Here is a 22,192-nt window from a genome sequence, read left to right on the forward strand (position 1 = left end):
TTCTGGAGTTCCATTCGTGATAGTGATACAAAGATTCCTTTTAAAAATAAATACAGCTAATCCCATTTACTATGTGACCTTGTACAATTGACTTGATCTCTCTGAACGGCCCTGTCTTCCTCTGTAATATGGAGATACTAAAAATAGCCATGAAAAGGAGTTTTTTTAAAAATGAAAAAGTGCAAATGTTATTATCCCAAGAGACTGTTAGACTGTCGGGATGAACTCCTTGCATTTCTGAGCCCCCAGGGACTCAGCACAGGGTCTCAGATGGCAGAACCACCGAATGAGACTGAAGGGGCTTAGCTCCAGGCAAGAGGAGCTTAAGGTGAACCAGGGGCTTTAAGTGCACTGGTCTAGTCTAGGGAATGTGAACGGAATTCACGTCCCATGCAAATCCCAGTTGATCTGATCGTAGTGACTGATGAAGGCATCACATTGAGAGGAATCTGAGGCGGTGATTCAGTTATTGTTTAGTAATGTCTGATCACATACATTTTCCATTTAGCCATTCAATAAACATTTAGTATGCGCCTCCTATGTGATGGGCACAGCTCTAGGCACCTGGGATTCCGGGAGCAAACAAGACTGGAAGGTTTCCCTTCTCTCATGGAATACCCTACGCAGCCCAATCTTCCCCAGCTTCCTGAAGGAGAGCTGGCTCTGACGATATTCCCTTAACCTCATCTGAGACCCGGAGAGGAACTGTCATTTATCTGAGGTCACACAGCAAGTGAATGGCAGAAAAAAACTAGAATCCAAGGCATTTTCCTCCCCATCTAGCACAGTTTGTATTCAGCAGACTTGCAAAACCTGTTTGGCTTTCCAAGGTTTGCAGCTGTCCTTTCTCAGCCACCAGCCTTCTCACCTGCTGTCCCCCTTGGGGTGCGGGGGGCTTCTGTTCCCTGGCTGGAAGCAGAGAGGCAGGTAAGCACAGCCATTCCCTAGGGGCCTCTGCGGTTTGGAGAAGTAGTTTAGAGAGGCCAGGAGAATGAAGTGGAGAGAGAAAAGAAGGGAGGGAGGGACAAGAGGAGCCTTGCTATTGGCAGACAGGTAATTGGTTACTTTGGGCGGTCAGCTTCTCCAGTCTCCCTCCCTGGGGGAGGCTGGAGAGAAAGTAATTGAAGAAGGTTCCCTAACAAATTAGTGTGAGACTGGGCTCGAAAATGTGAGCTGCACCTGGGTTCAGAGCTGAGGGTTTGATCTTCAGAGGCCCCAGGAAGGATGCAGAGAGGGGGGAAGGAAGGAAGCGAGGGAGTCTGCTTTATCCTGCTGTAGCAGCTTCCAGCCTCAGAAGCTCCCTGAGGGGACCCTCCTCTCCCTCCTGGGCTCCTGCTGAGCCAAGGGGCTGAGAAGAACCTCACAGATCGCTTGGTTTAATCTCATCACATCAGAAATAGAGGGAAGCCCAGAAAGCAGAAGAGACGTGACCACACCCAGCAGACCTAGGCCCAAACCCCAGGACTCCTGGCTCCCCGTCCTGGCCACCAGATGACCTTGCCCCCTGGGTTCCATGAGGTCTTTATTCATAGGACTTTCTTCAAATTGCCCTAAACGCCTTCCAACTGCAGAGAAAAAGGGGAGGAGGCAGGTCCTAGGGACTAAGGTACAGGCCTATTTTTGAGTGTTTATTTTAACAAACACCTAGGTAGCCTTCCCGAGTGGCAGGCTCTGTTCCACGTTTTACAAACTTTAGCTCCTGGAATCCTCATAACAATCTGCTAATAAGCAACAGAACAACCCAGTGAGGTGGGTACCTCTAAGGTGGTGTTCACAAACTATCACCCCATTCCCACCCATGTTTCATTCATTTTATCAGGAAATATCCACCTGGCACCTACTATGTGCTGTGTCCTGCACTATATAGGTCAGAAAGCAAGGATGAATAAAACACACTTCCCACCTTGAAGGAGATGTCAGGTAAAGGTTATTAAAAATAAATAGAATAGAACGATAGAGGGAGAGGGTGCTACTTCAGTCAGGGAAGACTTCCTGGAGGAGGTGATATTCGAGTTTTGGGAGCAGGGAGGAAAACGGAAGATGAACTCAGAGAGGAAGGCAAATTATATAGGATATTCTAGACTCTGAAAAGGAATTAGGATTTTATCTTAAGAGCAATGAGAAACCACTAAAGGTTTGAAACAGGAGAGTGGCAAGATCTAATTTGCTTTTTGGGAAAGATCACTCTGACCACTATATAGAGCAGGGTTGCCCAACTTTTTCTGTAAAGGGACAGTTTGTAAAAATATTTTAAGCTTTGTAGGCCAGATAATCATTGTTGTCACCACTCAGCTCCACCATTGTAGGGTGAAAGCCATCATCGACAATACACGCACCAATGAGCGTGGTTGTGTTCCAACTAATCTTTATTTATGGACACCGCCAACTGAATTTCCTATAATTGTCACATATCATGAAATATTCTTCTTCTTTTGATTTCTTTCACTTATTTGAAAGAGTAAATAGGCTTCGGGGCCATACAAAAACAGGCAGCGAGCACATGGATCTAGCCCATGTGCTATATACCATATGGTAGAAAGAAAGGATGGGATAGAGAGGCAGTAGAAAGACCAGTTAGGAGACAGATATAATAGCCCAAGTGAGAAAAGATGGTGGCTTGGACAAAGGTGATGGCAGTAGGAAATTAGGAGAAGTGAATAATTTTGAAAGTCATTTTAGAAGTAAAACAACAGGGCTGGTTGACTGAAAGGACGAGGGAGCCCAGAGAAAGGAAACATCACAGATGACTCCTTCGCTTGAGTAACAGCATGAATGGTGTTTTGATTTCCTGAGATGGGGTGAGTGGGGAGAGCAGGTTTGGGGAGCAAACCCCACATCAGTAGTGTGGTCCCTAACAAGAGAGAAAGAAACACAGTGTCCCTGAAGGTTGCTAGAGAAAATACAGGATGCCCAGTTAAATTTGAATTTCTGATACTCATTGAGTCATTTTTACATAACTAGGTCCCAAATATTGCAGGGGACATACTTACACTCAGCCAGTACTGATGGTTTATCTGAAATTCAAGCTTAACTGGGCATCCTGTATTTTAGGTTTTGTATTTTTATTCACTAAATATGGCAATCCTACCAGTGGGGTATGTGGATTCAGAAAAAACAATTCTATCTGAGCCTTGAAGGAGAAACAGAGGGTTTCTCAGGTAATAGGGGAGCTAAGACTAGGAGTTGGCCAGGTGACTCAGGGACAGGAAAAACATTCTAAGCAGAGAGAACAGCATTTCCATTCTGGGGTCAGGTTGGGGGAATAAGCATGCGGCTCTCAGAGATCGGCAAGTCAGCAGTGGGGCTGGAGCCTAAAGTGTGACAGGGAACCTCACGAGGAGAGGCTGAAGAGGTACCCAGGAGCCACTTCACAGAGGTGCTCCAGGGACACACCAACGAGTTGGCACACTTGTTAAAGCACAGATTCCCAGGCCCCTCCCCAGGTGCGTCAGCAGGTCTGGGAGTGAGAACCTGGGTTCAAGGTGATCTGATGGGTAGCTAACTTTAGGAAAGTCTGAGCTATATAATGTGGGAGATTTCCCACCTACAAATCCCAGGAGCCTCGGAAGTTGCTGCTGGCCCTGAAGTCTTGACAAGAGTAACCCCGTAATCAGAGCAAGGGCAGCATAAAATGAGTCTGCAGCCTCCCGTAGAGTCTCCTGAGAATGGGGCTCTGTGCATTTGCAGGGAGGTAGGAGGTCCAGAACGTTTGTCCAATGACCAGCCCAGCTCCCAGATAGTTGTTCTGTGTCTGGCACCTGGTTCTCCTTCGGTGCTGTCTCTCAGCTCTGAACAAGCAGACCAGACGCCTCCCGGAGCCTTCCCCGGCCGCCCCGCACCCTTCCCTCCTCCGCCCACAGCCACCACTGAAATGATTCCCCCAAATGCAGCTATTACTGTGACTGGAAATCTCTTTACTGCTGATTCTGCTAATGGAAATGTTCCTTCCCTTTTCGGCTGCTTGCAAAGCCACTCGTGACTTCCCTGGGCGCCTGAGAGCAAAGCTTTGTCAGGCAGCTGCCACCAGAAGGGAGAGGATTCTGCCCCGTTTGCCTCCCCCAACACCCACCTGCCTTAGACTCAGCCTCTCAGAGCTTTTCCCTCCAAACTGTCCTCAGACAACCCCGGAGCTCCCGCTTCCCCTGCTCCTGGAGAAGGAGCAGAGATGGATGGTCAATTGCATCCTTTTTTGCCCGGCTGGAGGGTGTGGGGGAGGGAGCAAAGAGGTGTAACCATAGCGCGGCTGGAGTGGGAAAAGGGGGAAGGGAAAGGGAATTCGCGTGCATTATTTATTCATACCTCCACCTCCTTCCAAAAAAAGGATTCCAGGTGGCTAAGTGGCACAGAGCACAAACTGTGTGCCAGACGCTGTGCTGGGTGCTCTGCACACACAGTCTCCCTAGAGATCCATACAGCTTAGTGTAGGTAAAAACTGAGCAGTGTGCTGGGCACCGAGTAGAATTTAGTGTGTGGAGGACTGTCCAAAACTATTGATCCCATCAACCCAGAGAAGTGATCGTTAAATTATCTTCACTTTATTGGCGGGCAAATAGAGGCTCAGAGAGATGCAGACAGAAAGATGCAGTTAGGAAGGAGGGCATCCAGGATCCCATCCCAGGGCTTTGGGTCTTCAGAGCTGGCACCCTTTCCACCCCAGCACACCGCCTCTCAGAGGAGCTGGGCTGGCGGCTGGATTTTGCTTTGGATTGGCTGAGGGACCATGGAAAATGTACTTGTCTTTGCCCGGTAAGTGACGGAGTTGGGCTGGATCTTGAAGGCACTATTTTACCCAGTTATAATATTCTAGGAGAAGTTTTCACTATTTATTTGGATTTTAGAGCTTTATTATATACATATAAATATTAAATATTATTATATATATCCCATGTGTATAGATAATAGAAGACAGGTCCCATTTGCAAAGTGAGAACCTAAAAACTGCACAATGCTGGGGCCGACCCGGTGTCATAGCAGTTAAGTTCACGATCCGCATTGGAGGCCCAGGGTTCACTAGTTCGGATCCTGGGCACGGAGCTATGCACCACTTGTCAAGCCATGCTGTGGCAGGCGTCCCACATATAAAATAGAGGAAGATGGGCACAGATGTTAGCTTAGGGCCAATCTTCCTCAGCAAAAAGAGGAGGATTGGCAGTAGATGCTAGCTCAGGGCTAATCTTCCTCAAGGAAAAAAAACACTGCACAATGCTGCTAAGAAGCACTAGGTGAACAAAACTCAACTTACGGTTGAGCAGAGGAGTAACAAGGAAGCACACCTGGTCAAACAGGGGCTGTATCTCAGATGCTCTGATGATCTCTAAAAGATAACGTGGAGCTTCTGGAAGTTCCTGGAAGGACTAGATCACAGGTCCCCTAGTATAATGCTATGCCTAGCATGGGGTGGGGACTCCCTAAGCACTGGGGGAAGACAGAGGTGGAAAGGGAAGAAGGAAGGAATAGGAAGGGAGAGAGAGGAAGAGAGGATGGAGGGAAGGAAAAGATTTAAGAAGGCAAAGAAGCGTAGGAATTTGCTTGTCGAGTAGCCTAGGGATAATGAGTGGCATCTAGAGAAAATGAGACAAGGCCTGGTGCTCTCTGGGCAAACCAGCAAGGAGCGACAGGGCCCAGGGAGATGCTGAGTCAGCTCCTGGCAGCACAGAATCAAGGTGCTCAGTCCCTCGGGTCTGTGAGGCTGTCACACCTGAAGTTCTTATATAAGAAGTATCTGTAACTCCTTGGTAATGAGAAGAGGAAGACATAAAATGTAAGAAGTTGTCAAAGACAGGAAAACTCAGGAGCACTCCTAGCTCTGCGCAGCATGGGAGGCAGAGAGAGAACAGAGTTTGGAACCAGGCAGACCTGGCTTTGGAACAAGCTCAGCCATATAATAGCTGTGTGACCTTGGGTATGTTCCTTAACCCCTCTGAGCCTCACCGCTCACTTACAAGAAGGGATGAACCCTATCTGTCTTTCAGTCTTATGGAAAGGATGAAATGAGATAACAGATGTACCAGCATGGCATCTGGGGTATAGTAAATGTTCAATAAACGGTTGCTTTGTTCATAACCTACCCCATGCCAGAAAGGTAAAGTCTAGAACACCAGCTCCCTGCATCCCCCGGTGGCCCAGCTGCCATTCCCTAAGGTGGGAGGAAGACACATCAGACTTGGAGTCCATAGACTGGGATCTGGGGCCTGCCCCACCACTGACTTGCTACAGTGACCTCAGTTTCCCCATCTTCACATAGAAGGGTTTCATTTAGGAAATGTCCTAAAGTCTTACCATTTATGACATTATGATGCTCCAAAAACCACGATGTATCATCTCCCCAAAAACATTCAGTTCCTCTCTGTTTGCCACAATGCAAAGATTCCAATCCCTTATCTGGCTTCCATGATTCTCAAGACAAGGTCTTCGCCAAACCCAACACTCTTTCCTCTAAACAAACTGGTCTCATTACTCATGCTACAACACCCTAAGGATGCAGGAGAAGGTAGAGGAAATGGCTGTTGAAGCTCAGAAGAAGGAAGGCTTAGTGGCAGAGGTGGCATTCCAGCTCAACCTTAATGGATGAGTGGAATTTCATCACCTCTCTAGTTTTGCCCAGTATGGATTCTGGGAAGACTTTGCAAACCTGAGGTTCTCATCATGTAAGATCCCCTTAACCCCTAGGATGTGCCAAGCACAGGGTGAGTCATTGCAGCCCTACAGATGAGGGAGCTAAGTTCACTGCTTATGGAGCTCACAGGCAAACAGCACAGACAGAGAGACACATAAGTTCTGCTCTCATCTGCTCCAAGCCACCATCTTCTCTTACCTGAACTTCCTGCTTCCAACTTGGCTTCTCTGCAGAGCAGCCTGAGTAATTCTTCTAAAACATAAGTCACCTATTGACATTCTTTCGCTTAAAATCCTGCCTGGCTCTCCATTTCACTCAGAGTCAAAGCTCAAACCCCGAGAGCAGTCCGGAGGACCCTGCGTGACTGGTGTCTCCTCTCCTGTCCCATCCTGCCCACCCCTTGGTCACCCTCCTCCAGCCACGCTGGCCTTCTTGCTGGCCCTTGAGCCCTCCAGATGTGCTCGAGAGTCAGGTCTTTGCTGAAGTGCTTCCTTACCCTGGAACGCTCTTCTGACTATCTGCTTGGCTAGCTCCTTCTTTACCTTCAAGTCTCCCTTCCAATCCTACCTTCTCCATAAGCTCCTCTCTCTACCTGATTTAATATTAAAACCGATCTCCTCATCTGAAAAATTTCTGTTTTACCTTCTTCCCTCTTTTTAATAGAATTTATCACCTTCTCACATACAACAGTCATTCGTCGCTTAATGACAGGGATACGTTCTGAGAAATGCAGCATTAGGCGACTTCATCATTGTACGAACATCAGAGTGTACTTACACAAGCCCACTACACACCTAGGCTATGGTACTAATCTTATGGGACCACCATCATACATGTGGTCCATCATTGACCGAAATGTCGTTATGTGGTACATATGACTGTAGATAGCTTTCTTATTTATTACCTCTATTGTTACCATCCTCTCCCCACCACCCACCCACACACACACACACACTCCTGGATACAAGCTCTCTGAATGCAGGAATCTCTGTCTTTTGTTCTCTGATCTATTCTAAGCACCTGCGAGAGCACGTAGAACATTGTGGGTACTCAGTAGTTCTTCAGGACTAGCCGATGTTATAGTAGCCTTTATATTGGCAGTCGGTGCCAAAGGCCAGAGTGTTCAACTCCAGTGTGAAGAGGTCAGGGAACGCTTCAAAGATAAGTTGACATTTGAATTCAGTCTTGAAAGGTAAGGAGGAATTTTCCCAGGGGATGATGGGGGAAAGTTATAAAACAAGAAGGAAGGCATCTTAGCATAGGACATCCTGAGCAGAGTTTGATCATGGACCCTGAACCACAGTAAGGAGCTTGAACTTCACACTCTTAGTGTGAGCCAGTGGGAATCCGTGAAGTGCTTTAGGAGAGGATAGCCCTGATCAGATTTGGGCTTTTAATGAAATCACTCTGTCTGCCAAGTACAGACGATGGATTAGAGAGGATAAGACCAGAGGCAGACAGACCAGTGAGTTGACTGTTGAAATCGCAGGAGAGAGAAGTGCTGAGGATGGAGCCTGCCAGGGCCTGTGACAATGGGGATGGAGAAATGGTTCTTCTTCATAGTTAAAACCCTAACAGTTTCTAACATACAACATCTTTGTCAATTTTTGACTCACAGACGGGGCTGCAGGGTCTAGTGTGCCAGGAAGGAAGCTACAAATATTTCTGTCCTGAATCTAACATTGTGTAGTCACCACCCACCCCCTTTCCAATCCACAGGGAAATCTTTATGGGGGTTGCTGTCCAAGAGAACTACAGACAGCAGCGAAGAGCCCGCGAACAGAGAGAGCGAGCGAGGGAGAATAGAGCAAGTCCTGCCAAGCACTGCTGCCTGCCTCCTTCTGGGGCAGGAAGGCTGCAAGCTCTGCTGGAAGGAAAGAAAAGCCAGCTCTCTCGCGCGATAGTTAATCTTCTGTTGCCACTAGCTGGTCAGTACGAGAACTTGGGAAAGTAGCAGCTCGGTGAAGGAAGCATCCTCATAATGCTGCTCCACCTCAAGGTTAAATCTGCCTCTTCCCCTTCCTGGAAAAGAGCAGCTTCTTCTGCTCACCCCCAAAGGCAGCTAGTGAAAGGCAATGGAGGCTTCCACCTCCTCTACAACAAAACCTATCAGCTCAGGTTCTCAGGAGAGACTAGAGCCAACCAGCTGGATATTTGGGCAGGAGAACAAATTCAATTTCCCTAGGCACATATTTTGCCTTAGATTTTTGTTTTCTGTCTTTTTGCAAGGAGAGGGGAGGAGAGAGTGGTGCAATTGATGACGTGCAGCCAAGTTGTGGACACTAAGATGTGGTAGGGGTCCAGCGTGATGGAAAGAAGTGTGGAGTGGGATTCAAGCCCACTGGGTTGAAGTTTGAACTACTGGTCCTGAAGCAGGTTTCTTCCTGTGTCTGGGCTCCAGCATTACCATATCAAATGAAGGGGGTGGATTCAGTGTGCTCTGAAACTCTGTGATGCTGTCAGCCCATCAAAGTTGCTGGTCATGGTAACAGTTTCATGACTTCACCCCAAGAAGTCACGGTCCCTCTCCATCCTTCTCTCCCCGCAGTACATATGTTCACACCATCCTAGGGCAGCCAGGGCCTAGTTTGCAGCAAGACAAAGAGGTGAGAAGCACGAGGCTTTGCCTTCCAGAGGCCTGGTCAATCCTACTGCTGGACCTGTTGTAAAATAAAATTACAGAATGATCTTACAGCCTGAGGGCCCAGTTCAGGAAAATGATCAAGCTCTGGGTCACAACAAAGTTTGCAGAGCTGGGCTTTTTTGGCTGGTGTCCTTGACCCCTGGAAACAGCAAATCTGGTTGGCCTTGACCAAACTTGAGGCTCTCTAACACAGCTGAAAGGAGTCCTCCTCTCTCCCTCCCCCGTTTCCTCTCCATAATATAGTACTTTCTAAGGGCAGCCAATACATTCCTCTCTGCCTCAAGTGAGTATTAAGTGGGTTTCATCAAAGGGATGGGGATGGAGTGACAGAAGTGAGTGGAAATGAGGAAAAGACTCAGATAAGAGACCACTGAACACCCTCCCTCCCAGGCCCCTTAGTTACAATGTCCCAGAAACCTGGAACATCACAGCAGGGTGGGACCTTGAAGTTTGAGTGCTACTGAAATACTTTATTTAGTGACAAGGGACCTGGTGCCCAAATGAGGAAATAGTATATATGTGTTTTAAGCCTAGCTTTGTTTAAAGACATCAAATTCTCCTTCTTATCCACCCCAGAATCTCTCCCTCTCTCACCCATACAGAAAAGTACACTGGAATTGACTTTAATGAATATCGTGTGGTCAGAAATCCCTACAGAAGACTCAGCTTACTACTATTTGTATCTGTTCTTTCTCCGTCTTAATAACTGGCATCCATCTTGAGAATCAAACCAGAAACCAAAAAGGGCAGATAGCCTCAAAGTCTCCCAGGGCTTGAATCCTTTCTCCAAATGCCTGCCAAATGGTTGTGTCGTCTCGGCTCCAAGCCTTCCTGGGACCGGGATCCTAGCATCACTAGGGGTCAGAATGCCGGGATGCTGGACAGCTCCATGAGACACGTCTTCCTGTGGATTGAACTCCATCCCCTTAGTATCTCACCTTTTGAACATTCCTTAGAACTAGACAGAAAAGAGCACATTCCTCATTCTGTGCTGACATTTGAAGGAAGCTCTGTCAGCCCTTTGTGGGCTGTTCTTCTTAGGCTAAACTCCCTGCTTCAGGCAACCATTCTGACCTGGCCCCTCAGTCCTTCTGGAGGCTTTTCTCTTTGGGTGTCCATTTTTGTCTGTATTTTAAGGAATCTTTGAAGAACTGACCAAGCTCACATTTTCAGACTGCGTCTTTCTCTTCCACCCCAGCCAACCAGCTGCCTGCTAAGAGCATCTTTTTGGGAGAGATCTTCAGGACACTGCCAAATCTACTCAAGCAGGTGCATTTAAAGACACACCACCAGATAATTTTTCCTTGTTCACAGGGTCTCCTGCAAATAACAGAGCACACTCTCCACCTGTGGGATTTACATGACAAGGCAAATTAGTAAGAATGTTGACAATGAGTGATTACTCAATTTTATCTCTGTTCCCCGCTTTTACTGAATCAAGACTGGTGATAAACAGTCCGGCCGGACCATTGTTAAGCACAGGAAGAAGGATGCCATTTCTCTACGTGTAGGGCATGAAAGCTAAATCCACAAGTGGACTCTGGGGCTGCCTGAGGGCAGATGAGGACTGAGTGATGTGCGGGTTCACCTCGGAAGCTCTGCACTGGCAGGTGCTCCTGTTCAAATTCTTTCTTTTAAATCAATCTTTCCCGACACTCCCACGTTACTGGCAAAGGAAAGAAGACAGTGAGAAGCAAGAGGAACTAGTCAGAGTGACTGAGTGGGTCATGGCACTTCAAGTTCATAAAATCTTTATAGCAAAGTATTATTTTAGGGCTCATCTACCCACTCATATTACAGCACAAAGAACTGATGCTCTGGGGATAAATGACTTGTTCAAGGTCACAGTGGGCCACAGCTGAGATTTCCGGATCCTAACCAGTATTAAGTTCCCAAGCTGCATTGGAACATTCAACTTCTCTTCCAGCATTTCCTCCAAAGCCTAGCTAGGTTTTTGTTCCCTGTCCAGGAAGTATCTCCAGCCTTCTTTGAGTCTCTAGAGATGTCTTCCCTCCCTGATGTCACAGAATGTCATCTCCATCACTCATTGGAACCATTAAATAGAATGCACTTTGACATCCCATGAGTCATGGAACTTCGAGGTGGCAGGGTCATTAGAGGTCATTTAACTCAGGCCTCACTTTCAAACTCTGATACTTCAGCTCACCATTGTAGCTGAATTTTCTTTGAAGAAAGGCTCTTGTCATGTTGATGATTGTGATATTGGTCCACAGGACCCAGCACCATGCTTCTGCATCAATGTCACCAGCCCCTCAATGCATATTTGGCTCAGGATGCCTGTTCAGCAATTACCAGGAATGTAGGTGTCTGGTAGACTGAAATTCCAGTTCCAGGTCCGCCCTTTACCCACAGCGTGACCTCAGACTAGAATGCTTTGCAACCTGCAAAATGGGAATAATAGCGGTGCCTACTCCATATATTTTATGTGAATGAATAATAAAAAGCAAGAGTAAAGCTTTTTGCACTCCATTAAGGATTCAACAACTATTTGCCATCCCTTGATCACTTTCAGGGAATTTCACATGGTTGATGCAATTGACTGATACCCAGATTCTTCGGAAGAGGTCTTGACTCAGAAACTTGGGGGAGCGTTCACCTCTGAGGGAAACTTCCATCTACATAAAGCAGGCTGGAACATGAAGGGGAGAGTAGAAATATGAGAGGAAAAGATCTGAAGAAAAGTCTTCTAAGTCTGGGCATTACCAGTACGAGAACTGATAACTCAAACAAGAGAGGCAGAACAGAGGGAGGGATGGCCAGGTACGTAGGTGACTTTGGTGAATGGGGATGGTAGGCAATGTGTGCGAAACCACCTTGAGGTCCCCCAACTGGACTTAGGGTAAAATGCAAATTGTACCTTTTTTCTTTTTTTTTTTTTGAGGAAGATTAGCCCTGAGCTAACTGCCACCAATCCTCCTCTTTTCGCTGACGAGGACTGGCCCTGAGCTAAAATCCATGCCCATCCTTCTCTACTTTATATGTGGGATGCCTACCACAGCATGGCGTGCCAAGTGGTGCCATGTTGGCACCCGGGATCCAAACCGGTAAAGCGGAACGTGCGCACTTAACCACTGCCCCAGGCGGGCCCTGGAACTCTACCTTTTGTTTGTTCCATTCACTTCCTTTAAAGCCAGCATTTTCTTTTTCTTTCTTTCTTTCTTCTTTTTTTTTTTTTTTTTTTTTTTTTTTTGGTGAGGAACACTGGCCCTTAGCTAACATCTATTGCCAGTCTTCTTCTTTTTGCTTGAAGAAGATTGTGGCTGAGCTAACATCGGGACGAATCTTCCTCTATTTTGCACGAGGGACGCACCACAGCCTGGCTTGATTAGAGGTGCGTAGGTCCGCGCCCGGGCACTGTGCGGCAAATCCAAGGCCAGCAAAGGGGAGCGGATGAGCTTAACCACTATCCCACCGGGCCAGCTCCTAAAGCCAGGGATATTTTACCACCACCACTTTGGGCCCACAACCCAAAGCATGGCCCTAGGGCTTTAGCAGACACCAGCACCCCCTAGCGGTGGCTCCACACACCCCACTATTGGCAGGATTTGGCATGTTCTGACTTTGCACGACCAGATGTGGCATACGCAAGTTAGTAGTGAAAGACTGGCAAGTAGTGAAAGACTCATCGAACCCGCCAGACACAGACACTGGGCAAGGGGGTTTTAAAGGTCTGGGGATGGGATGATGGGATGGGGCTGCCTCGGGACCCAGAGAAAGATATGGCCATAAATGACTCAGGGTACCTCCCGCCACCCCTCAGCAGCCCTCATTTCCAGCCAGCCTGGCCCTCCCAGAGCTCATTGTGCACTCTGTGTTTACAGCAAACAGTGGAAGACCAACACAAATAAAAAGCCCACGTCTCCCTACACAGCTCCTGCTATACTCGGCCATCTGGTGTACCTCGCTAGCCAAATCCCCGGCAGGAGCGCCTTGAGCTGCCAGTCCAGGGCGCCGGGGGGAGGAGGAGGCAGGAACTCGAATCCCCACATGCATCCAAAGGGCTCAGAGCTGCCAAGGAGGACAGCACCCGCCTCTCCACAGCAGGCAGTCCCCAGCCACCGGGCTCAGCAGCATGCGTCAGAGAAGGCGGGAGGCTCCAAGTGGACGGCACCAGGAGACTCTCCAGCTGACGCTGACGTCCTGGGGGATTTAAGACTTCCAGCTCCTCGCTTAGCTCCTCACTCAGCTTGCCCCCAGCTCCCTGACACCCATTCCCTCTTGAAAACCAAAGTTTCAAAAAAAAGAAAAAAAAGAGATTGCCAGCTCCAGGAATTCTGGGACGACTCCGATAGCTGCCTGGACCGGGTCCTCCACATCCTCGGGGAACTGGAATGCTCTGAGGTCTTCCCTTCCAAGTCACGCCATACACCAGAATGTCCCCCTTCCCCCTCATTTAAACAGCCGTTTAGTGAGGTTCCCACTCCTGACCTCTCAGGGCGCCCTGGAGTAGAGAGACGGCGAGGGCGGAGGGAGACGGGTGGGATTGGAAGTGGTGGCCACCGGCCACCCTCCGCGTCTCCGGAAAGACCCTTCCCTGAGGGAGAGCCATGAGCCCAAGGTTAGCTCTTCGCCCCAAGGAGACCCATCTCCACCCCTCATCCTCTTCCTTGGCAATAGGCAGCCCCACAGGTGCACGTGCGAAGCGCTCTTGGTGTGTGTGTATGTGCGTGTCCGCGCGTGTGTGTATGCTTGAGTGTGTGCGTGTGTGTGTCGCAAGCCAGACGCGCCGCCGCGGGAAGTCCCCTGGGAACCTGCCAGGCGCTCTCCCGCCTCGCCTCCAGAAAGCTCAGCATGCTCAGGTTACAGCCAGCTGGGGAGAGCCGAGGGGCCAGCCCCCGAGGCTCAAGCGCAGAAAACAAGACGGCCTGGCTCACGCTCAAATCTCCAGAGGCATCCAGCATGAAAGGACGGGGGCGGGGGGGATCACAAAAATACATTAAATAATATTATGGCTCCCAGGAGACAGGAGTCTAGTCCATTGATTCCTCTTTGGAGCCTGCTGGGCAAGAAAAGAGTTAACCTCAGAGGTTCAAGCCGGGATCTTGAAGGCGCTGACTGCGAGAGCCCATCACCCCGGCGATGCCCGAGCTGAGCTGGATCCCGGGAAGGCAAGGATCCGGGGAAGAGGAGCTCGGGAGTCTCCGGGCGAGCCCCCGGCGCCTTCCAGGCGCTGTTGTTGGCCAGACACCGACAACCAATCGCGCCCCGCGCCCCCAAGAGGGGAGGGGTGAGCGAGCGATCAGCGAGCGCCGGAGAGTGAAGGGGGAACAACATTTTTGTAAACGCTCTCCGAGATAATTAAGCTATCAATTACCCGGGTGGGAAATCAGCCGCGCTTCCCACAGCTCCACCGAAGGGCCGACTCCTCCGGGATTCGCGCTGGGAACCAGCAGGCAGCAAGCTGCTGGCGAACTTTCTGATTAACTTTTCCGTTTGAGCCCCCACCCCGACCCTTTTCCTCTACCCTTCTTTTTTCTGGCCTTTAAGTTATTATTATGAGCCCAGAGAGTCAGTTGCGGGGACAAACCCGCTCTCCGCCGGGAGGGGACTAGAAAAGCGATGCGACAGGAGGGACGATCGCAGAATCTGAAAGTGAAGACCTAGGGCTCAGATTCCCAGTCCTCAGAAATCACTCAATCCTCCCCAGCCCCATTGCACGGATGGCCAAAACTGAGGCCCAGAGAGGGGAAGGGACATGTCCAAGGTCACCCAACCCATACGGAAACCGAGTTTACACGGACTGGATGATTCTACGTGCAGCTTCTCCGCTCCGATTCTCGGGAAAATCCATCCGGAAGAGCAGAGTCAACAACTCCGAAGCGAGAGCGAGGGGGCGGTAACCGCGGGCGGCCAGTGACCATACCCAGAGGAGCAGCGGGCGGCTGGACCTGGACCTGGCTTCGGAGAGGGGACTACCCTGGCCCCTAGCTCGAGCACACTCGGCGATCTGGGGTCCTGACGTCAGGAACAAATCGCGGCAGAGCTCAGCGTCTGGACTGACAGACCTAGGGACCGGTGCCCGCTGCGGGAGGGTTGGCACGCCCCCGAGCTCCCGCCACGCGCTCTGCGGGACCTCCTGGCCCGTACTCCTTTCCAACCACCTGTATGCCCTCTGGGCCCCTCAGCTGCCCACTCCCAACCCCGCTCGGGGCAGCCCGGGGCGGGGATCCACAGGGCGCCCCCGCCAGTCGGCTTCACTTAGGGGCTCGCGGTTCCTTGGGACCCCGCGTGTGCCGGCGCCCCGCCTTACCCAGGGTGAAGAAGGGCAGCTCGGTGTTGTCCAGGTCGTCCTGCACCGCGATGCGCCCGGGCAGCTCGTTACGCACAAAGAGCAGGAGGCGCGACTCGGCGGCAGTGCCCGTGGAGCCGGCGGCGCCCGGAGACGCGGCGGCGGCGGCGGCGGCGGCAGCTCCGGCCCCGGTCCCAGTCCCGGCCCCGGCGCGGGCGCCGCTCCAGCCGATGTCGCTCTCCCGCAGAGCGGGCAGCGTGGACACCGTGACGGTCTTGAGCCGGCAGGGGCTGTCGGGCTCCCGCGAGGCGGCGGCGGTGGCGCCGGCCAGCAGCGGCGGCGGCGGCAGCAGGAGCAGGAGGAGCAGCAGCGGCGGCGGCGGCGGCGCCGGGTGGAAGCCGAGCCTCAGCCGCCCCCGGAGCCCCAAGCCGGGGCCGGGGCTGCGCCGGGCGCCGGCGGCGGCCATGGCGGGAGCGGCTGCGGTGCTGCGAGCCGCGGCGGCGGTGGCGAAGGAGGAGGAAGAAGAGGCGGCAGCGGCGGACGCCGAAGCGAACCAGGACGCCGGAGCTAAGGAGCCGTGGGAGCCGCTCGCCAGCAGCCCCCAGCTCCCGGCTCCGCCTCTCGCTCGGCCCGGCCCGCCCCGCCGCGCCGCCTCCCCGGGCCCCGCCGCCCGCCCCCTTCTCTGGCTCCCCCCGCAGACCCCGAGCGTTTCGGAGGCTCCGCCCGGCCTCGTGCAAATCCCAGTCGCCCCTTCTCCTTTCCCAAGATCCCCCAATGCCGCCCTCCCGATGTTCTTTGGCCACAGCACCCCTCTCCAAATTCTTAAGACTTAGGGACCCCCTCGCGCCTCCCCTGGTTCCCTCTGGCTCAACCCAGCTTGCCCAGCTTCACCCCACCCCTGGCTCAATCCGAAGGTTGCACCTCGGGGCGCGCCTTAGCCCAGCCTTGCTCCAGGCCCCGCCTTCTTGGGAGTCAGGGGCGCTTCTGGATAGCCAAGGCTTAACTTTGTCTTCGCTCAAGCCCAATAACAAGTCCTGTACCCTTTTCTAGTCCCTGAAATAATTCCTTGTGGCCTCAAAGCCCCCTCCCCACCCACTTTCCCACAATTCACGCATTCATTTTCCCACCACCAGATCCTGACCTCTCCCCTCCACCCAGGCCTCGGTAGTACGCTAACTGCTAATGGACACAGGGGTATTGAACTCCTCCCTCTAGCCCCTACTCTCTCAAACTGACTCGGGCCAGGATGCTCCCGGTCCCTAGCTGCCGCCCTGCAAACCAGCCCACTCACACCCTTTTATTTTGGATCCCTCCTCCTAGCCTGGAGCAGATCTACTTGGCTGCTTCTTGCCCCCTGCGTGAAATTCCTAAAAAGGTGCGAGGGAGAGACCTACTGCTCTGCTTCTGGCTCCCACGGGCTCCTACATCCTCTGCCCCATTCCCAGAGGAGGGGTCTGTTCACCAATCCTTCACCCCTAGTCCTTCCTCGCCTAGATTCAAGTTGGTCAGTAAACCTAGGTCCTCAGACGCTGGGCAGCCTTTGGCCCTGGGCCGACTCTGTGGCTCACCTACTCGGGTCCTCCAGGGAAGTGTCATCTCCCCCGGGATCTAGTGCTCAAGCGGTACCCCCCTTCTCCACACCCCTACTTTCTTCATCTTTCCTCTCTCTGTTCTCTCTTTCATCTCTCTACTCATTTCCTTCTTCCTCATCTTGACTTTAATCTTATAAATGCTTCCTCCGTACAATTTGTGAGCCATTTCCCATCTCTGTATTGCTCGCCCATGTGCACATTTTGTACCATCTCTGTGCATTAACTTCTCTCTTCCTAGCACTTCCCTCTTCTGCTTCTTTCCTCCTTTCTATCTTTAACCCTTCACATGAATTACCTTTTTCCTCTCATCGTATTTTGTGTACTTTTTTATGACTTTGGATAAAGGCAGAGGACCAAAAAAAGGGAAAATTCAAAAGCTGTTTTGTGACCTTGGACTCGGTAATACTGTGTATTAAGCATTCTCCTAGTGCTAGACAAGTACATATGTTGCCTTTTATACAGAACCGTAACCCAATGAGATGAGTAAGATGATTCCCATTTTCCAGATTAGAAAACTGACATCGGGAGGTCAGAGAGGGGAAGGGACTTCCCAAGGTCACACAGCTAATGAACAGAGGAGCTGAGACTGGAACTCCAGGCTCCAAAGCCTTGGCTGCTTCCCTGAGATTACTCTGTCCTCTGTGACCTTGAAAAGCCCACCTATCAAAGATGTTGTGAAGGACATATCTGTATGAGCGCGTTTGGGTCTGTTTCAGCTCTGAGGTTTGTAAGGGTGCCTCTCCTGTCTCAGTTTACTAATCTGTGAACCCAAGGTGGGGGCTGGTGGAATCTGGTCATTCAAGTCCTCTGATTCGAAATCGTCTCCTGCCTCTCTGATGCCTGCTCCAGTTCATTTACTCCTCCAAAATATGTCGCCCTGCCTCCCTCAGTCTCTCCTTTGTACCCGTACAATCCGCCACTATCCTCTGCAATGGGGCTTTCCGATTCTCTATGCCCCTTTCTTCAAATATGCTGACATAGTCCATTTATAGAAGTGCACACCAGGAAAAAAGGGCTCCCTTATGTAAGGCAGAGTCTGTGCAAGTCCTTCATGGACCTCTGGTACAAAGGCCTGTCAAATGCGACCAACACTTTCATTCATTCATTCATCACCAAATATCCAGGGCTCCTACCAGGCACTATATGGGGATGGAGAGATGGATAAACACAGCTCCTGCCCTTGGGGAACCTATAATGACGGGGGGAGGGCAATGAGACAGGCACAGAAATATCTCAGATACCAGGCAGGCGGGTAGGCAGACAGACATGTGTTTCTTTTATGAGAGGCTTTGAAACTTATGCTTGGAGAAATCAAAGAAAGCTTCCCAGAGGAGGTGACATTGGAATTGAGCCATCAAGAACTAGTAGCATGGGGGTGGACATTCCAAGTTAAAGCTGGCATTCGGCATGCTTTGCAACTGCACAGCATCTGAATGAATTTCCTGCATCAGAGGATGCTTCACTCTTGGAGGCACAGCCCACCTCCCGGGAAGAGGCTAAAATTTCCAGGGACTTTATCAGTCTCCACTGCAGCTAGGACTTGGGCATGTGACAGTTCACCAATCAGACCCACTCACCCCAGATGCTGGCAAGGAAGCTGGAATGGAGCAGAATCTACTTGGGACCAAAGTGGCCACATCCAGGTTTCACTGCTAGTGGAAATGGCTCTAACAGCCCTGCTCAGAGCGCAGTGTCATGGGTGTCAAGAGTATCAATTGCCTTGTTTATGCCTGACTGCAGCTGCTACAATAATATCTCCATCAGCCAGTTCTGTGCCGTGATTTGGAGTGGTGCTCTTGACTTCATGGCCTCTAAGCCCAGATCCCATGCCTTCCTGGAGATTCGAAGTAACCTAACATCACTTTACAGAATTCTGTTTCTGCTTAAATTATCCGGAATTGGTACCTGTTGCTTGCAGCCAAGACACCTGCCTTAGAACACAGTGGAACAAATGGAGGGCAGAGAGGGCAAAGCTTAAAAGGAGCGATGGAGGAAGTTCAGTGAGGAGGGAGAGGGAATGACTGAAGACAAGACAGAAACGACAGGCAAGGAATTGGCCGTTCATTTTGAGGAGGACCAACTTCACCTAGAAGGCGGTGTCAAATCTGGAACGACCACAGGAAAAGAACTCATATTCTGAACACATACTCTGCGACTTCAAAACTTTATGTGTTCTATCCCTGAACGATGATAACAATTCCTGCCTTCTGGTGGTAGTGAGGCTTCAGAAATAATTATGCAAAGTGCCTAACATAGTAGGTGCTCAATAAATTATAACTACATCTTTGAAGTATAATCCCAGAAACTTCTGGGGTAAAGCTTCTTATCCCCATTTGGTAGATGTCAAATTGCAGGCTCAGGGAAGCTAAGACACTTGACTTTGATCATGCCGTTATCAAGTGGTGGAACGCAAGTTGGCCTCACTCCTAAATCCTTATTCTCTCTGCCACAGCATGCCACCCGTTCCCCACCTATCCCAGTATGCTGTGCCTTCCCTATTCATATTCCAGTGTCCTGTGTTGTGGCCAGGGGCTCCACTCTTTTCCCTCTCAGCTTCTCTCTTCCCTTGTCCTTTCCTCTTCACTCAGTCACATTTCATCATGGATTTAATTAGTTACATTTCATTATTGATGCAATTGATTCTCCTCCAGTTTCCCCTTGTACCCCCATCTCTGACTCCACTGATCCAAGATTCCTTTTCATTCTTTCTCTTTCCCAGTCCTCCCAGCAAATGCTTCCTCTTTCATATTTCATATTTATCTTTCTAGGGAGTTTTGTAACTTGTTTTTTTCTTTTCTTCTCCTCCCCCCATACTCTATTGTTTTTAAAAAATTCTTTCTATTCAAACCATCGGACTGAGGCAGCCTAGTCCAGTTGGAAAAGCAGGGACTGGAGAGGCCAACAAGGCTGTGGCTGTGATATCATCTTTGCTATTTATCTACTGGGTCAATCCACTTAATAATGACCCTGCTAGACCTTTCATTTTCTCATTTGTGAAATGGGAAAGGAGTACCTGCTTTTCAGGATCATTATGGGAATAAAATGAAATCACCTGTATGAAAATGTCCAGCCCAGATGAGGTTCTCATTAATGTTATAAGTAAATCCACACATCTTACATGTCTAACTCCTTGTTCTCCTCTCCTGCCTCATGTAACAAGATCCTTACCACTGCCACTCCGTTCCAGCCGCATGTATCTCTTTTCTGTTCCTGGGATGTTTCAAGCTTTTGTTGCCCCAGTGTTCCCACACAGACTCCTCCTTCTGCCTGGAGAGAGCTCCCTCCGGACTTCACCCCGCTGCCTTTCACTTACCTATAAGTCTTAGCTAATAAAGCACTTTCTGTGAGATAACTAACCGCTCAGTCTAAGCTAGCCCTCTCTATCTTCACTGTTTAGATCTCCTTATAGTTTTTTTGTTTTTCTGGGAAAGATTAACCCTGAGCTAACATCTGTTACCAATCTTCCTCTTTTTTTTCCCTCCCCAAAGTCCCAGTACGTAGTTGTATATTCCAGTTGTAAGTCCTTCTAGTTCTTCTATATGAGCCACCACCACAGCGTGGCTACTGACAGATGAGTGGTGTGGTTCCACGCCAGGGACCCAGGTCACCAAAGCAGAGCACACCAAACTTTAACCACTAGCCCATCAAAGTGCTTTCCCTATAGTTTTTTAGTCATACTCATTCCATATTTTAATAATTGTCCATTGATTAGTGTATTTTCTTGATGTGTCTTACCCACTAGACTGGGAAATCCAAGAGGTGAAAGACCATGTGTGTCTTGGTCAACATGGTGTTCATGGGAGCTGCTACTGCAACTAACATAGGGTAGAGACACAAAATAAGTATTTTGTCCATGAATGATCATGTATTGATTGACTTTTCCCTCTAGGACAGGTATTGTACTAGGCACTAGCCATCATTCTGCAGTGAAGAAAACAGACTATCCTTATGGTTTTCTACAGTGAGTGCACTTTCCTCCCTCTGTCCATCTGTCTGTCCTCCTTTCCCGCCTTCATTTCTTCCCTCCTTTCCTCCCTCCCTCCTTCTTTTCTTTCCTTCCTTCCTACCTTTTCCTTTAAGCCTCAAGATGATCACTAGAACACAAATAAACTCCAATTCAGGAGGAGAGCTTGCTCCCTCCTGCTTCATCTCTGCTCTATCTAAGCTCAATCTTCCATCAATCCTCTTCCTACTGGCAAATCCTCACCATTTGTTTTCTCTCCCTTCAATCATTGCCGGCTCTATAACTCATGTGTTCTTTTAATCGTGCCTGGCTCCCTGCAACGTGTTGACTCCATTCATCACCCAGAACATTGTTTCTTTTTCTTCCCTTCAGCCACCTCCCCTCAGACACTCTCTTGTCTTAGTGCTGCCGGCAGAGCATCTTGACCCCTGCAGAGCTCAGCTCCATCAGTTAGTATAGGATCAATTAGAAGATTAAGGTCGATCTTGAAGCTTTTCTTTTTATTCTTGATGTATCCAAAATAGATACTGTAAATATCTGTTACTGCAATCTGTTTCTTTGACTTAGAAACCTCTCCTTGATGTAAGCTCAAATTCTTTTTCTACCACTTACTAGTTGGCTAATTTTTAGTGATTCACAACCTCTCTGAGCCTTAATTTCCTTTCCTATAAGTGGGGTAATGGGAAGGTTGAATGAGCCAGCAGGTATAAATGGAAATACCAGGTGCTCTCTGGCACATTAACTGGTCCTCAGTAACAGTAGCTTGTTTCCACCTCCAAATGTCTATTTATTTGGTCCTTCTGTGACCTCTCTGTCTCTTTGCTTTCATCTCTCCATTTCTCATTTCCCTTTTCAGAACATTTCCACTCTATCTTACTTAGAGCAAACTTTTACCATTGTCTCTAACTTCTCTTTCGTGAAAAATGAAAGAATGTTTTAATCACCGTTGTCTTTCTTCATTCCTACTTGCATCTGTTTGACTGATTTCTGCGGCAACCCCCTACTTCTCTGACTCTTTCCCTTAACGATTCTCAAATTTATTATCTTTTTTCTCCAGCTCATACCTTTCGCTACCTCCCACTTTCCCCATCTCCAGTCTTCTAAATCAACTCCTTCTTGTTCAGTG

The 22,192-nt window shown here is 49.6% G+C and overlaps 1 protein-coding gene across 7 annotated transcripts in view; it reads right to left on the reverse strand.

The window, feature by feature from the left end:
• The window catches only part of ASTN2 (astrotactin 2), an 827,990-nt gene extending 811,846 nt beyond the window's left edge, over positions 1-16,144 (reverse strand). For 2 of the 7 annotated variants that reach the window (XM_070596245.1, XM_070596241.1), the window contains exon 1: positions 15,532-16,115. In XM_070596245.1, the coding sequence (XP_070452346.1) occupies positions 15,532-15,976 (445 nt within the window). In that variant the 5' untranslated portion in view covers positions 15,977-16,115. Of the gene's footprint in view, positions 1-15,531 lie in introns of all 7 variants that reach the window. The other 5 variants (XM_070596243.1, XM_070596247.1, XM_070596244.1 and 2 more) reach the window with 4 other exon arrangements.
• Positions 16,145-22,192: the final 6,048 nt, after the last annotated feature.

The sequence above is a fragment of the Equus przewalskii genome, chromosome 26 (assembly GCF_037783145.1).
Source record: "Equus przewalskii isolate Varuska chromosome 26, EquPr2, whole genome shotgun sequence".
Lineage (NCBI taxonomy): Eukaryota > Metazoa > Chordata > Mammalia > Perissodactyla > Equidae > Equus > Equus przewalskii.